The sequence below is a fragment of the Lotus japonicus genome, chromosome 1 (assembly GCF_012489685.1).
Source record: "Lotus japonicus ecotype B-129 chromosome 1, LjGifu_v1.2".
Taxonomy (NCBI): domain Eukaryota; kingdom Viridiplantae; phylum Streptophyta; class Magnoliopsida; order Fabales; family Fabaceae; genus Lotus; species Lotus japonicus.
This window is the reverse complement of record NC_080041.1, coordinates 100,431,387-100,449,471: the sequence shown is the minus strand read 5'-3', so window position 1 is coordinate 100,449,471 and position 18,085 is coordinate 100,431,387. Positions and strand designations below refer to the sequence as shown.

Below are 18,085 nucleotides of genomic sequence, written 5' to 3'. Positions count from 1 at the left end.
TTGAAAATTAAGAAAAATGAAGAGAAAGTGAATTAAAATTAAATAAAAGAGAAAAATGTGCGTGAATAAATCAAAACTCTTAATTATTATTATTCTGCCGTACTTGTTTTGAGTTGTTAACCAATTTTAGAATTAGTCTTGTATTAATACAATGTTTCAAAGAGTAAATTGTTATTTCAGTCCCAGAGAAATATTAAGTCAGTTTTAATCTCTGAAAGATGAAAATTATATATTCCTTCTCTAAAAGATGAAAAACGCAATCAATATAGTCATTTATTAGATCAATTTAGTTCATAAACATGACATTGACATGTATCAAAATAAACATGACATTGACAATATTGATTTTCAAAAACTAAAGGACCTGCCTAATATCATTTATACACTAAACAAATGGTTTACATTCTACCATTTAAATATATACAGTAGAAAATCTTTAAATTAATACTCGTTAAATTAATAAACTCTCTAAAATAATAAATTTGTCCGGTCCCGACTTAGGTCAATGTAAAAAATTGAAAAACTCGATAAAATAATAAGATAATAATTTTTCGGGAGATCCCTTTATAATTTTCGGTCCCAAAAAAATAATAAATTAATAATTCATAGAAATTGAAAAAAAAAATATTACACTCTATTGAAATATGATTCAATAGTTGTATGTTTTCCTTTAAAGTTCAAGTCTATTTCGAGCTCATCTCTAACTTTTCTTATTGCATCCAATAGCTTAGGTGTTGTATTTTTTGTATTGTATCATAAAGTTGCCTTTTTGTTTGGTATGTACAGTATAATTACTTAAAAACTCTTTAAATTAATAATTATTAATTTATCGATAAATTAATAACTCTCTAAATTAATAAATTTCTCCGATCCTGACATTATTAATTTAAAGAGTTTCTGCTGTACGTATCCTAGTTGTCCTTTATAAGGTCAACCCTTTTCCCTTAGTTCTATGTATCAAGCAAGGTAGCATTTGTCAGGGAAATGGAGAAGGAAAGCACAACTAAGAAGCAGGTGCATTGTTTGATCTTAGCATTCCCAATTCAAGGACACATTAATCCCATGCTTCAGTTCTCCAAGCTCTTGCAACATGGAGGAGCGAGAGTAACACTGGTCACCACCCTTTTCTACTGCAAGAAGCTGCAAAATCTCCCACCTTCCATTCCACTAGAGACCATTTCTGATGGGTTTGACAATGGCAGAGCTGGAGAACCCTTGGGCTTTCAGGTCTATTTGGATCACTTTCACCAAGTAGGTTCACAGAGTTTTGCAGAGCTTATTGAGAAGCTTGGTAGAACAGGGTACCCTGTTGATTGTGTTATATATGATGCATTTTTGCCTTGGGCCTTGGATGTTGCAAAGAAATTTGGAGTAGTTGGGGTTGCTTTCCTGACTCAAAACCTTGCTGTGAATAGTATATGCTACCACGTCCACTTGGGAAAGCTTCAAGCTCCTCTTACTGAGGAAGTGATTTCTCTACCAGGGCTTCCCAAACTTCAACATCAGGACATGCCTTCTTTCTTCTTTAACTATGAAAAGGATCCAGCTTTTCTTGATTTATTAGTGGGTCAGTTTTCTAACATTCACAAAGCTGATTGGATCCTCTGCAATTCTTTCTACGAGCTGGACAGAGAGGTAAATAACTCAAACGTTGCTATCTATCAATTAACACCCCTTACTTTAAATCCATTGAAGTGTATTCATCTTTCTTCCATCTCATTTTCTCTTTATATATGCTTTCCTATCACAACATATTATTTATTAGGGTTGCCCAACTGGCGGGTTCGGGCCCAATCGCCGGTTTTGGTCGAACGAGTGACCATCAAAACACCAGGCCGCCTTTGTCTGCAGCCATGCGGCGGGTTGCTCGGGTACGGGTTACTTGGTTCATGACTATCTCGGGTGGATTCGTTCGGTTTGTACATCCATTAAAAAAATTCGAAAATCATGATAAAGATGAAGAGAGATAAAAGGCAGAAGCTAACAAAATTCTGAAAGTGCAAAGCTGAAATTAGATTAGAGGTTATACAATTAGATCAGATCTATAAAAATTCCAACGAAAAGTTACAAAAAACTTTAATAGAAGGTATGGAGCGCACAAACTTTCTTCGATCTCGCACCACCGAAACTAAATCGCAGTTAAGAAGGAAGGAGTGCCGGCGATTGACGGTTCCATGGAGGAAAGGGCCACCTTTATGAGAGACCAGTAACTCCGTCGCAAGAAGAAGATGAGAGGGTTGCCATATTTTAGAGTGATGGCTCCATTGCGACGTCAAGGGAGTAGAAGTGTTGGTCATGGCGGCTCCGTTGCGATGTGAGTAGAAGTGGTGGCTGCCGGCTGGTGCGTGCTACGATTTGCCTTGTCGGATTGGCTGCTAGGTGATAAGTGCCAAATTTACTTAAATTATCATATTATAATTGACACTTATTTGTTCTAAACATGTGAATTATCATTCAAATATCCCCATTTTCATATGTTTGTAAATATTTAGATTTTACTAGTATTATGCTTTAAATATAGTCTAAATCATGATGAATCTTTGGGTTTTGTTGTAGGGATGAATATCCAAAGAAATATGCAAGATTTGGTGAGGTAATGAGGGTTTTCAAGTTTTTTTGGTCCAAAGGTGCTAAGCATCAGCCAAAGGGTGCTAAGCATCATCTGGCAATGGAGACTCCTTCAGCATGAAGTAACAGAGTGCTAAGCGTTTAAAATGGAATGCTAAGCATCATCTGGCGGTGGGGAATCCTTCAGCATGAAGAAACAGGGCGCTAAGCACCTAAAGTGGAGTGCTAAGCACCCTGTAACAGATCTGCAATGCTATAAAACTAAAAGTTCAACACAAAACAGGGAGTTCACGAAAATCAGAGATAAATACACAAACCCATCACTTGGGGAAAGGGAGAACTAAAAGGAGATCATCAAGGGTGACCTAGGAGACTAGAGAGAAAGCTTTGGAGCTGATTTCATCGTCGGGGAACCGTCACGAGTCGGTTTTTCATCGCTCTTCTTCTCTTTTATCATTGTAAAGCTATCCATGGAAGTGGATAGCTAATTTCTCATTTGTTGGGATTAGAACTAGTTGTTTTGATGCTCATGTAATCTATTTGATTTCTTTTCATGCAAATTTCATGTTTCTATGTTAAAGAATCAATGGTTTTCTCTTATGCTTCAAGCTATATCTTAGGTTGATCCCCTTGGATATTTTGATTGAATCAAACTTGTGTAGGGAACTCACATGATCTTGAGTCTGAACTAGAGTTAATCATATGTTTCTTTTCCATGATTCAATGATTCTTACCTTGTGCTTCATGCTTGTTTTGGATTGATCACCTAGAACATGAATTAAGATTTAATAGGATGGTGGGAACTAACTATTTAAATCTGAATTAGGTAAAATCATCTAATGATTCTAAGGTCTAGGGATAGGGTTAGATCATTAGTCTATTCAAACATCCATGTTTAATGCTACTCACTATTGTTAATCGATCAAGGGATTGAAGGTTAATATAGGGAGTTGATAATCTTCTACATCGGGGGACTGGGTAGTAAGATAAGAAATGGTGGGAGGAATCAATTGCATAGAACGATATTTGTATGTGAATCAATAGAATACGTAGAGGTCAAACAACGAAACTCTAATCCCAGCAAAACTATCTACCTTGGTGAATCCAATTACTTTATCTGCGTTATTTATATTTTCATGTTCTTAAACAAACCTCTAATATCTCTGTTAACCATCATTTGAGTTTGTTAGCTATTGAACGGCATAAGTATTACACCTCCCAGTGGATACGACAAAACCCTTTACTATACTACAATTGAGTCTTGAGAGATTCGAACGTAGAGTGGTAAAAAATCTTTCAACAAAATTGCGCCGTTGCCGGGGAGGTGTGTCATTACTTATTGCATTGCAATAGTTTTCATTCTTGAATGATTGTGAATATAGTGTATAGTCTTTGTTTTCAGTTTAATTTTCCTTGTTGCTACTAATCTTTTGTGTTAGTTAGCTAGTTCAAGAGGAGAAGCGACAAGAAGCTTCTGAATCACTACCTTCTCAAAATGTATCAACCGTCTCAAACATACGATCCCTCCGAAGAGGATAGGATTTCTAAGCTTGAGGATACCTTGGTGCAATTCATGCAATTGTCAATGATTCATCAAAGGAATACCGAGACTTCCATCAAGAACTTGGAGGATCAATTAGGAAAGCTAGCTAACATGGTAGCTGAACATGGAAGAGGAATGGTTGAAGCACAAGTGGAAGAAAGTGAGGAAGAAGAAGAAAAATCAAAAAAAAGAAGAAAGAGGTCCAACCCTTCACCACTTACTGATTCATTCAAGCCCTCCACAGGTAAAGCATGATGAGGATGAGGTAAGCGTTGAAGATTTTGATAGCATATCACATCACCAATGCAATGATGAAATTATTAATGTTGAACATATAGATACTGTATTTGGTGATAGGCTTGATGAGCATGTTTCATCAAATTCTTCAAAGAACTTTAAATTTGCATTCATTCATATGCATGTAAATACCTTGACATGTGAGTTGAATGTAGGTGAATTGGGTTTGATTGAGAAAAGAAAGAACAAGAATGAGTTTTTGATGGCTTGGAAAACCTTTGTTAGAAAACTAGATGAAATCCAAGTCAAAAGGCCTAAAAAAAGGAAGGGGTTATATTATAACCCTGGTTTATGGTCACCTTAAGTGTGCAAGCGTCAAGCTAATGACGTTAAACAAGCGCTTATTGGGAGGCAACCCAGTGTTTTTATTGCTTTTGTTATATTTATATGTTTTCATGTGCTTTTAGAACTAGGGTAGTGATTTTGTGGAGTTTTGCTTAAAATTGAGTAACTTTGTGCTTCACATGTCTTAATTAGTATTTGAAATGTGTTCATGATGTTTGGAAGCATTAGAAATGAAGATTTCAAAATCTAGGTTATGGACTTGTGGAAATGCATGTATTCTTGAGTGAAATTGGATTCTGTGGTATATCTGCTTGTAATATGTGTTTTAACTTTTGAACAGGTCCAATTTAATATATATAATGCATATGGCATGATGGAAGGTTGGTATGTTGAGTATTGAAGATTTTGGGTATAGAGGTTGTGAAGTTGTCATGAAATTCAAGTCATTTTGTGTCCAAAACTACATAAATTCTGCATAATGTTTCCAAATGGCATGAAATCATTCTTGTTTTGGTGTGAACTTATGTCAATCTAATGTGCTTTTATGTTTGTGTTGTGTGTGTGCAAGTTTGAGTGTTAAAGATTAGGTATAATATGTTTTACTACTTTAGGTTGTAGGTTTTTAAGTGTTTTATTTAGGATTTGAAATTTTGATCTTGTGGATTGAGTACTTTAAAGTGTGATTTTAAATTCTCCACATGTTTCGCTTGATGTGTATAGATGGTTTGCTCAATTTTGAAGTAAGAAAAATGAGTGGATTGAAATTTGAGGTATTGAGTTGTGTAAAGATGTTAAAATGCATGTGATTTTGGCTTTACTTTGATCTTGTAAATTGTGATAAAATGTTGAAATTGAAGTTTGTCACAAGTTCAAAATAAAGTAAGACATGTATTTGACTGTGTTGTTCCTTTGTTGTCATCAATTTTGTTAAAAACAACCTGATGTCCTAGCCGATGTTGTGACATCTGCCTTGATGAAGGCCAGGACATCCGCCCCTGCTGGCATGCAAGTGGGTCCCTTGTGGTTATGCTTTATGGTATGATCTGTGCTTACTTGAAGGTCAAGTAACTGTGTGTTGGGAGCCAGTTGCGGGTTGTTATTGTTGAAGCAAATCTGTGATTAAAAAGATTTGTTTCTATTTTTACTTGTTGATCACTCATATCAGATCTTGAAAGATTCTCTACTGATATGAGTTGGATCAAAGTGTTCTTCAGCCCAAATAAACCCTAGCCGCCTCTGCTGAAGTATATATTGACAAAGACCTGAAGCTTGAAGTTGATCGAGTGAATTACCTTGAAGATCAAGTGTTCTTAAGAGTGTAAGTTGTTCTTTGTCTTTGTGAGTTGTGAACTCGTCTTGCTCACTGATTCTATAAAGTGAGACTGAGTTCTGTTTTGTGTTTGAGTGTCAAACAAACCTTGTGTTATTGTTGTTACCAATCACTGTGGCAGTGATTGAGGAAAAGTGAGAGGGGTTCTCATACTTAGGCTGTGGTTCTAAGTAGAATCCCACTGGGTAGATTAGGTTAAGAACAATGAACTTGATGTGTTCATGTGTGTCTGTAATACCTAGTTCTTGAGATAGTGGAATTCCTTTTCATTGGGCGAAAGCTAACCAGACGTAGGTGTAGTTACACCGAACTGGGTTAACAACTTCCTGTGTCTTGTTTCCTTTTAGTTGTTTGTTGTTTTGTGTTCAGGTCTTTCAGTCGTATGATGTTCTAATCGATTGTCCCAGCATCGTGCAGGACATTTGTTCTAAGGGATCTAGAATTTCAGACTGATTTTGAAGCAAGAATTATGATTAAAATGAGTTTTGGGGTATAAGGTTTTGAAAAGTCTTGAAAAATGCACTGTTTTTTGCTGCATAATTATGCAGATATTGAGATCTATCAAACAGATGCTTAACACCAATATTTGGTGCTTAGCACTCTGAATTTCCACTCCAAAATGTCATTTTCATGCTAAGCACATGTAAGGGGCGCTTAGCGCCACCCCCTTAACAACATTGAACACCTTGTTTCAAACGAACATAACTTCTTCATTTCTCATCGGATTTGAGCAAATGACCACTCTTTGGAAAGATCTTGAAGTCTATTTTCATATGGACTTGATTTTTTTATTATTATAACACTTTTAGTTTCTCATTTCTCTCTTGTATTCTAACATGTTTCAAGTGACTATAAGGCGGATTAACAGGAAAATCATATAGTTTGGCCTGAGGACAGTCCATTTCTCAGAGGGAGTGATAGATCAAGGATTTGAGGAGAGATCTTGGATTCAAATCATTCACATCATGAGGGAGTCCACTTTTCATTGTTTCTAGTTTCTTTTTAATCGTATAGTTTTATATATAGCGCTTGTGTCCTAGATTTCATGTTTTTCAGACTGTTTTCAATACTAGCATGACTATTATGATAATTGCTTGATATGTGCTTAAAAGTGAATTGATTTAGTGATTCCATGATAGAAATTGTGTTTGCACTCATTGACGCCATGACTTGATATGATTGCATGATTTACTTGGAATTCTTGAAGCATACATGAAAATTACTTAAAATCAGGAAAATTTGAAACTTTTTAGCTTGTGAGGGAGTGTTCCTATACACTGTGAGTTGAGCGAACATCACTGCTTTGCATAGTTGATATTGTTTGAGTCTCTGATATCATTGGTTGCATGGAATTGATAGGAAAGGATCAAGGCATATTTTGTTCTATATATATAGCTACTTAGCCAAATAGCCTACCTATGTCAATTAAAATCCATGTGCTACCCCTTGAGCCTGAAAGTTAAATATTTGGTTTTGTTCTTGATTATGACCCTAAGCCTAATAGAAAAACAATGACTAATCCTAAGCTTGATAGGCTAAGAGAGCATTTATTAGTGTGGGTTATATGCAAGTTGGGGGGAGAAGGCTTTTGTGCTAAATTTTATGTATGCTTTGGATTCAATATCTTTGTATGTGCTTCAAAAGTAAAAGAAAAGAAAAAGCAAAAAAAAAAAAAGTGTAAAAAACAAAAAGAGAATAAAGAAGAGATTTATGAAGGAAAAGGGTTAAGTTGAAAGAAAATGGTGAATGAGAGTTGGTTTAAATCAAGTTGAGGGCAGTGAATGTCATGAAAGTAAGCTGTGATTGCTCTCTAAGCTTGTTGAGTTTCTTTGCATATCTTGAAAAACCAAACTCTTTGAAGCCTAGCCTCATTACAACCTTGTAAAGACCTTAGTGATCCTTGATTGCACATGTAGTTTTGATGATTGTGGAGACAGGTAACAATCTTGACTTCTGTGATTCAGTGATGTACATGAGCGAAACACTGACCTTGCCTGATTTGCATGCCATATCTTGGCTTGATTGAGTGTTCCCTGATCAAAAGTAATTGACTGTATGCCTATTGAGTTCCAGGTTGAATAAGAAATTGTATCAATGTTATGCATTCTCTTGTGGGTATCATGTTTCTATTTTGGATCATTCATACAATATGTGTGAAATCTTGCAATTTGAACTTTGAAAATGTTTCAGTCATGCTTGTTTGATCACAGTCTTGACCTTTTGTTTGAGGACAAACAAAGTGCTAAGTTGGGGGGAGTTGATAAGTGCCAAATTTACTTAAATTATCATATTATAATTGACACTTATTTGTTCTAAACATGTGAATTATCATTCAAATATCCTCATTTTCATATGTTTGTAAATATTTAGATTTTACTAGTATTATGCTTTAAATATAGTCTAAATCATGATGAATCTTTGGGTTTTGTTGTAGGGATGAATATCCAAAGAAATATGTAAGATTTGGTGAGGTAATGAGGGTTTTCAAGTTTTTTTGGTCCAAAGGTGCTAAGCATCAGCCAAAGGGTGCTAAGCATCATCTGGCAATGGAGACTCCTTCAGCATGAAGTAACAGAGTGCTAAGCGTTTAAAATGGAATGCTAAGCATCATCTGGCGGTGGGGAATCCTTCAGCATGAAGAAACAGGGCGCTAAGCACCTAAAGTGGAGTGCTAAGCACCCTGTAACAGATCTGCAATGCTATAAAACTAAAAGTTCAACACAAAACAGGGAGTTCACGAAAATCAGAGATAAATACACAAACCCATCACTTGGGGAAAGGGAGAACTAAAAGGAGATCATCAAGGGTGACCTAGGAGACTAGAGAGAAAGCTTTGGAGCTGATTTCATCGTCGGGGAACCGTCACGAGTCGGTTTTTCATCGCTCTTCTTCTCTTTTATCATTGTAAAGCTATCCATGGAAGTGGATAGCTAATTTCTCATTTGTTGGGATTAGAACTAGTTGTTTTGATGCTCATGTAATCTATTTGATTTCTTTTCATGCAAATTTCATGTTTCTATGTTAAAGAATCAATGGTTTTCTCTTATGCTTCAAGCTATATCTTAGGTTGATCCCCTTGGATATTTTGATTGAATCAAACTTGTGTAGGGAACTCACATGATCTTGAGTCTGAACTAGAGTTAATCATATGTTTCTTTTCCATGATTCAATGATTCTTACCTTATGCTTCATGCTTGTTTTGGATTGATCACCTAGAACATGAATTAAGATTTAATAGGATGGTGGGAACTAACTATTTAAATTTGAATTAGGTAAAATCATCTAATGATTCTAAGGTCTAGGGATAGGGTTAGATCATTAGTCTATTCAAACATCCATGTTTAATGCTACTCACTATTGTTAATCGATCAAGGGATTGAAGGTTAATATATGGAGTTGATAATCTTCTACACCGGGGGACTGGGTAGTAAGATAAGAAATGGTGGGAGGAATCAATTGCATAGAACGATATTTGTATGTGAATCAATAGAATACGTAGAGGTCAAACAACGAAACTCTAATCCCAGCAAAACTATCTACCTTGGTGAATCCAATTACTTTATCTGCGTTATTTATATTTTCATGTTCTTAAACAAACCCCTAATATCTCTGTTAACCATCATTTGAGTTTGTTAGCTATTGAACGGCATAAGTATTACACCTCCCAGTGGATACGACAAAACCCTTTACTATACTACAATTGAGTCTTGAGAGATTCGAACGTAGAGTGGTAAAAAATCTTTCAACACTAGGGTTAGTGGAGAAGCTGAAGAATTAGGGTAAATTTGTTAGTTAGAGCATCTCTAATGGTAGTAGCTAATGTTAAATGCATACTCATATGAGTATCTATTAGCATTGTAGTACATATTAAATTCCAACATGACAAAGATGAGTATGTGGGAATAAATATTCTATACTAGACTTGAAAAGTGAGCTTGTATTTATTACAAGCACTTACAATTAATATAATTAGATTAAAATTGAGATAAATAATAAAATATACAAATGTGATGTTGATGGTGGGACCAACTATAGAAACTTTTAAGAGTTGTTGCGTTGGAGTAAAAAGTTAGTAAAATGGTGTAGATGATGTGGCATTATGAGAAATTGTAAAAAATGAAGTGTAGATATTTTAGTGAGTTTGATGGATGTAGACGCTCTTAGAGTATTTATATGGCTTAGAAATCGATCAGTTTGTTGGCCTGAGCTAGACTTAATTTTTTTTTTATATTAGAGTTGGTTTGGTCGGTCTAGAACCCAAACCGAAACCGGCCGGTTTGAACCACTCTAAACCGATTTTTTTCACCTGATTTAACCGCCTCTTGAACCGGTTCAGTGAAAAAACTCCGATTTTGACGGGTTCGATAGGACCGACTTTTTTTTTGACAGCCCTACTATTTATTACATGTTTCAATTTTCTTTTTTTTTCTCTTGTTATTTCTCCCCTCGTACTTTTTTTTAATAAATATACTCTTTATTTAAAAAGTCTCACTTAAGGCGGAGGGAAACCGTGATTACAAGTAAACACTAGCCAGCCTAGACAACAACTCGACCAAACACAAGAGAAATGAGACAGAAGGGCTCTAAACAATTTGAACATAAGCTTTGCCCATTTTATCCAATCTAGTTAAACCTTCTATAGGTCTATGAAGATGACTAGACTCATAAAACACATTTGTACCACTAGCTCCACTACGAGCCAAAGCATTTCCCCTCCTATTTAGAGTGTGCACATGCTAAGAAAATCTACCCTTCTTTTTTATATTCACATACATACACATTATTAGAATTTGGGTTGAGTCTACCTCTACTTCAAAAGCTAACTTAAATGGTAGAATTAAATTGAACCCATATTCTAATCAGATGTCCAACCAGGATTTTGACACCGGGGTGAACCAATTAGATCAAACAAAGCATTTATATATGTATATTTGGAAACACTCTAAAAAATAATAGTGGACAAAAGTAAAGTGAAGTTGTTTTTATCCACCATAAATTTGTTTCACCGTGCTTTCTATTGTTTATCCAAATTTACTATGACTTAAAGAATAAATAATATTTTTACCTCAAAAATACAAGAGTATATTTTGATACAAATCACATTTTTCATTAAATATGACACAGGAGCAAAATGTAAACGTAATTAAGTATGTTATAAGTCTAAAAACGTATTAATGAACATTTTAGTAATTTATCTAAAACTGATTTTACTTTATTTTGTCCTAACAACATTCATTTTTTAACTTTAATTTTGCATATGATTTTCATTTACAAATTCAATTTTTTATCCTTAATTTTATCAAACTTCATTATACCAAGCACAATTTTATTGAACGATGATCCAAACAGACTCCACATGTATAAATCAATTGATATAATCGACTTTTTTTATAAGTAGAAGAAATATATAATTAATTTGAATATTAGAGATACTAACCAATTTATAAGTTTGTCGAAACTAAAAGCCTAAAATAAATAATAATCCAACAAATATGTTTATCATCGATGATGTATAATATTATTTATAAATATACTAAATCGTACTATGGGCACAATGGTTGTGTTTGGTTTAGTGGTAAATCAATCTAACGTAGTGTTTTGCGTTGGAGGTTTGAATCATACTCAAACATTATTCCATATTTCCATGTAATAAACTTTTTGGTTAATTTCAAAAAAATAAATAAATAAACTTTTTGCTTAAAATTTGAATTTAAAATGGGATAGTTGGGATTCAAACACGGAATATTGACAACAACTCTAGCTGTTATGCCACCTAGTTTTTGTTTTAAGATACCTCCATATTTACTAAACTTATTACAGGGGCCATAAGAAAAATTACATAGTATATCATGATAAAAATCGAAAAGATGCGTAAGGAGGCCCTCGTGGTGGCTCCGCCCCTGATTTTAAGAGTAATGATATATATACACCTCATTTTTTAAACACTCAATTTCCACATCTTTTTATTTCTATCTCTCTCATCTTATCATCTATCACATCTCATATTTTCTCTCTCTTACTTTTTCTTTTCTTCCTATCTCTCTCACCATTCCACCTCTCCACCTCAAAAGAGAGGTGTGGATGAAACATTATCCTGATTTTAATATTGAATCAGAGTCGGTGCTACATCGATCCTTATTGATATGGGCATCCGATGAATATGAATTTGTAGACACAAATTCTCATACTTGTTGGGATATCAAGTGAGAATAAGTTCCACGTTGGATTAAAAAAATAGGTTTAATTGCAACTTTAATCCCTGACGTTTACAAAAACCACTATTTTAGTCCCTCACCTAATTTAATTACAAGACTAGTCCCTCACGTTCCCTTCCGTTTGCAACGTTAGTCCTTCCGTCCAATTTTTAACAGAGAAGGCTTATGTGGCAACGCACATGCCTCTCATGTGACCAAGAAAAATGATTTAACCACACTTTTGGTCCCCTACTTATACATATTGTGTAATTTTGGTCATTAAAGTTCAAAAATTGCATCAAATTAATAAAAAACAATAAAGAAATAGAAAATGATAACTATTTATCTTCTTCAAAAATTGCACTCAAATTTAAATTTATTTTACTATGCCTGATTATGATTTTATAAAATATTTATTTAAATTCTTATTCAGTAATGTTTTGACCTAATTGTTTCTCTTTCTATCCTATTTAATTTAAATTTAAATTATTTATATAAAATCCTCCATGTTTTTTTTTCGATATCTTTTATAAGTTGAATGTATTGATTAAATATATTTTTATTATTCTATAAAGTATAAGCAAATCAAGACATATATTTTTAATTATTTAAAATTAAAATTTATAATATTATGCATGTTTATGATTTAATAAATATGTAATTAAATTTGAAGAATATGAATACTTATCATTTTCTGGTTTTTTTTTTGTTTTTATATAAATTTAAATGCAATTTTTGAACTTCAATGACAAAAACTACATAATGTGTATAAGTCAGGGACCAAAGGCGCAGTTAAATCATTTTTCTTGGTCACATGAGAGGCATGTGCATTGCCACATAAGCATTTTCCGTTAACAATTAGACGGAAGGACTAACGTTGCAAACGGGAGGGAACGTGAGGGACTATTCTTGTAATTAAATTATGTGAGGGACTAAAATCGTGGTTTTGATAAATGTCAGGGACTAAAATTGCAATTAAGCCAAAAAAAAAGAGTTGAGTTCTTTATAAGTGAGAGATCTCATACACCCAAAAAATTAAAGTTTTGGGTGAAAGATTATAGTGTTCAATCAATTGTGATTTACTCTTTAGGCTAATGTGGAAACCCCTCAGAATTTTAAGCCTTTCGCTGCCCAACTTTGGTATCATAACTAATGGTTGATTTGACCATGGTGACAACTCATTATCTCCTTGTGTTAAAAGTCTTCATATCAATGATGGTCAGACTGTGAGTCCCGTTGATGCAAACCAACAAAAGTTGGAGGTTTGCGCTTGAGATAGACTTACACTTGAGAAGGAGATTGTTGGGATATCAAGTTTAAATAAGTCTCACATTTAAAAAAAAAAAAAAAAAAGTCAGTGTTGAACACTTTATAAGTGAGAAGACTCATATATACACCCAATACCTTAGGTTTTAGGTTAAATATATAAGATCCAATCCACTTGTCACCCAATAATATATGTATTATGTGTAACCACAACATTTATTGCATTTTCCTCTTCTTTCTCCCTTGAGGTTTCCTATTGTAATGTTTTTTAAATGATCAAATTTAATCTCAACTTATTATTTTATTTAGCTAGAGTTATATAAATACTTATAAATTATTGCTCTAAAACTTTATATGTGTTCACGTAAAATTTCAAAATAATAACGCATTTTACTATTTAATTACGTGTAAATCTTCACTTAGGTTCTCAAAATATTAAGATGTCATCAAATTAGTCCCTTGCAAAGTTTTCCTTTTTTTACGAAAAATGGTAGCAAAGAGAAAAAAAAAAAACCTCCAAACTACTAGGAAGAGTGCTAGTGGCAAGTTAGGGAGAATTGTTGAGGCCGACTTCTGGGTATCCATGGCCGGCTACTACCACACGCAGTTATCATTATAGTTGTGCATGTGGAAGACTAAATAATGATAAGAAGAAATTAGTTTGATGAAAATTTTATATCTATTAATGAAAAATTTAATGAAAATTTCTTAGAATGCTAATGTGACCATTTTTTTTTTAGAAGACTAAAATTTAATTCTCAAGCCCAGCCTATGGGGCACTCACACTTGTGGATTTCCTTTTTTTTCCATACCTCAATAAATTTTCCAAATAAGTCATGGTTAGTGCTGTGAAATCCCTTGCAGGTGGCTGATTGGACAATGATGATTTGGTCCAAATTTAGGACCATTGGACCTTGCATACCATCAATGATTCTAGACAAGAGAATCAAAGAAGATGAAGATTACGGGGTTGGGGAGTTCACAATTGTAGAATGCATTACATGGCTAAATAATAAGCCAAAAGGTTCTGTTGTTTATGTTTCTTTTGGGAGTATGGCTATACTCAATGAGGAGCAAACAGAGGAAATTGCCTATGGCTTGAGAGATAGTGGAAGTTACTTCTTATGGGTAGTCAGAGACTCTGAACAGACTAAGATCCCAAAAGACTTTGAAAAGAAATCAGAAAAAGGCTTGGTAGTGACATGGTGCTCCCAGCTCAAAGTTCTTGCACATGAGGCTATAGGGTGCTTTGTAACACATTGTGGATGGAACTCTACATTGGAAGCTTTGAGCTTAGGAGTTCCTACTATTGCAATGCCAGGGTGGTCAGACCAATGCACCAATGCCAAGCATATTGCAGATGTGTGGAAAACTGGAATCAGAGCCCCACTTGATGAAAAAAAAATTGTGAGAAGAGAAGCATTGAACCATTGTATATTCAAAATAATGGAGAGTGAAAAAGGCAAAGAGATTAAAAGCAATGCTATGCAGTTTAAGACTTTGGTTGCAGGAGCAACTGGTGAGGGAGGAAGTTCTTATAAAAACATTACAGAATTTGTGAACAGCTTGACTAATGCGTGAAAATATGCACTGAATAAAAAATTAATTCTTCATCAAATGAATATTTCCTTCTTATGTCAGATTATCTATTTATAGTGCTGCTTTCCAAAAAAAAATCTATTTATAGTGCTGAAAGATGTAACTGTTGGTTGTTTTATGATTAAGAAAGAACACTACAAGAAATTGACCGGTTACCATCGTTTTTTACCGACGGCTTTGATTTTGTCAGCCATAAGTGTCATTACCAATGACCTAGCCATCGGGAATTTCTATTTCTAAGAAAAAACTATGTGAGTGGTGTGGGTTACGTGATGGGAAATTTAAGCATGGAAGTTACCGGCAGCTATGGTCGTCGGTAAACTAGTGTGAACAATCATTTTGGCAACAAAGCTCACCATTTGGTCACCTAACAATCTATAAATGTCGGTACTTTATAAGGAGTTTGTACATATAGTTGTGGGTAATGTTTCCAACGTAACCTAAAAGTAAGAACGGATAAAAGCGCAGTAACCTCTATATATATATAACTTTGTAAGAAAAAAATTTCTAACCAGGACCCACACCAGCCACTTTATCTATCCCTTTAGCAAATCAATACAAGTATAAACTCGGCAATTCCTCTGGTACAAGCAAAAAAATCCTGGGTCAAATACAGGAGTGACATGTACTAGTAGGAAAATTACACTTGAATCATTTATTAATTATATTATGAATTTCTTGAAACTCTGAATCAACCCTTTAGATTTATTGTAGTTATAAACTAACCCCAAAACCTTCTATTTTTTCAAATTCAGTCCTAATGTTTGGGGGAAATTTTTAACTCATTCAACATCCAATTTTAGCATACAAACCAGTTTTCACCAAAATCATTTTTTTGCATAAGAACCGGTTTTCATCAAATCAGTTTTTGGGGAAGAACCCATACTGGAATATGTACAGACACCTGGTCATGAAGCTGAAATTTCAACACAGGAACAACAAAATAGATAGAAAACTAGTAGACTAAGTTTGTTGTTAAAACATGAAGCCATCCCCACTAAAGCCAAAAGAAAAGCAGGTGAAAAACAGATTCATTGTTCAATGCCTCAAGCCATCTTTTCCAAGCCGAGAGTGCAAAGCAAAACACGCCCAATCCAGACCTCAGACACTGGTTGAAAAACTAAATAACTGTGACATCTTATCTACCAAAACTGAAGTAATAGAGATACCAACAATCAAATTAGGGTTTCAAAATTTCCTCAAATACGAATTTCCCTAAATCCTAACAATTAGGGTTTCAACATTTCCCCAAATCACAATAATTAAGATATCCAGTTTAATCCAAATCATGTCAATGAAACAACTCAAACGAGGAGTGAAAATTTTCCCTGAATGCGAGCACAAGGAAGAAGACGGCCTACACAAGGAAGAACGAAGCACAAAGGGAAGAACGAAGCTTCACAGCTAGCACACAGGGAAGAACGACAGAGAACAAGCCACCAATTTGATGGAAGTTCAGCCACCCTAATTTCAATACATGGTTAAAAGTCATATTAATAGTGCTAAAACATAATTTTACATACATAATTATTAAAAAGTGGGAGGGCATATTTTGTAAGCTATAATTCAACTGGGGTCATACCATGAATAGTATAAATAAGGATCTAGTCAGCACTTGTCATATTAAGTGTCCACACATTATTGGTACACCTCACTCCTGTAGCCTACACTCATTTGAATTTATGGGCACCCAAGTATGCACCTATAAACTCTCTAGAGTTATATATATGTGCGGCTCCCGATTCCTACCAAGCTCTACATAAAGCACTAAGAAATTTTCCTCTTCATTCATGGTATCCCTTCAAGACACAATTTGTGATAATTTGAATCCCTTTATCTTGCCTCTTAGCCAACTCCGATCCATGCCCTGAATTTTATTGATTCAAACACATTTTCCTCATCACATCCGGCTTGCTTAAAGATCACATCGTTTCTTGATAACTAAAGAGACCACATACCTGCACACCACGCTAGCAACCACCTTGGTCTTTTGCTTTTATTTCCTTCAAGCCCATGTTGACTAAAGCGCAACTTGCAACTGTGTGGCAAAACAATCTCGAGCCTCAACCACCTGTAGCATCTCATCGAAACAAGAAAATGATAAGTACATGGCGGAGTCAAGATTTTGACATATAAGCCAAGATCTAAGATTATCATGTGATTTATAAAAACTTTAAAACTTTCACATATTGATATGTGCAAAAAAAAAAAAAGTTGATGTGAGTCCTATATTTTATAAGCAATGAATGATTAAAGTACAAGAGATTCTAAACATTATATAAGCATCAACTGATCAACAACAAAAATAGCATAAATTAGAAAGAAACAACGCGCCTTCTAAAAAAGTAGTAGGAAAGTAGCATATCATGACCAAGAACTAAGGAGATGTCTCTTCATGACCAAAAAATTAGAGCGCCGAAGTATCCTTACATTCCAGATGAAGATTAAACCTGCAAAAGTGCAAGGTACAAACAATTTACATCAATTATATTCATAGTTAATATTGTCAAACACATAATAAGATCAAACATATACCTTGACAATTGGAACATGAAGTTGTGCTCGACGTGTTTTCATTAAGTAAAAATCATCAATTATCATATACTCCCTCCTCCGTTCATGATCTTTTGTTGTTTTAACTTTTTGCCTAAATTCCAAAACTTTTGTTGTTTTACACACCCAATGCATTTTTTCTCAATGTATTCCATGTATACCCTCATTCAATACTACATCTCCCACATACCACCTCTTATCTTCACCAATCAAAATCATAGTAAATTTCTTAACCAATAACTATTAGTCTCTCTCTTCACTTTTTTTCAACATTAAATAGGGGTGTTTATGTCAATAAATATATCAATGATTGCACTCTTAAACAATGTGCATAACCTTAAACAACAAAAGATCAGGAACGGAGGGAGTATGTGGTAAACTTTTCAGCTATTTTCTTTTCAATGTAAACAATCATGTAATTGGCGAGAAAATCATCTTTCGACCTGTTGT

The 18,085-nt window shown here is 34.3% G+C and overlaps 1 protein-coding gene and 1 long non-coding RNA gene across 2 annotated transcripts; both read left to right on the top strand.

Annotated features, from left to right (window-relative positions):
* The first annotated feature begins 917 nt into the window (after positions 1 to 917).
* LOC130728406 (mogroside IE synthase-like) lies at positions 918 to 15,064 on the top strand. Its single transcript, XM_057579870.1, has 2 exons — positions 918 to 1,635; positions 14,348 to 15,064. The coding sequence occupies exons 1-2, from the start codon at positions 985 to 987 to the stop codon at positions 15,062 to 15,064; spliced, it is 1,368 nt and encodes a 455-aa protein (XP_057435853.1). The 5' UTR covers positions 918 to 984.
* Positions 1,642 to 3,128, top strand: LOC130728407 (uncharacterized). Its single transcript, XR_009015665.1, has 2 exons — positions 1,642 to 2,379; positions 2,557 to 3,128. It is a non-coding gene; the product is annotated as an uncharacterized LOC130728407 (long non-coding RNA).
* Positions 15,065 to 18,085: the final 3,021 nt, after the last annotated feature.

Coding starts and splice junctions, on each gene's coding strand:
- LOC130728406 (XM_057579870.1), top strand. CDS start 985: ATGGAGAAGGAAAGCACAACTAAGAAGCAGGTGCATTGTTTGATCTTA. Junction 1,636..14,347: donor TCTACGAGCTGGACAGAGAG/GTAAATAACTCA, acceptor AATCCCTTGCAG/GTGGCTGATTGGACAATGAT.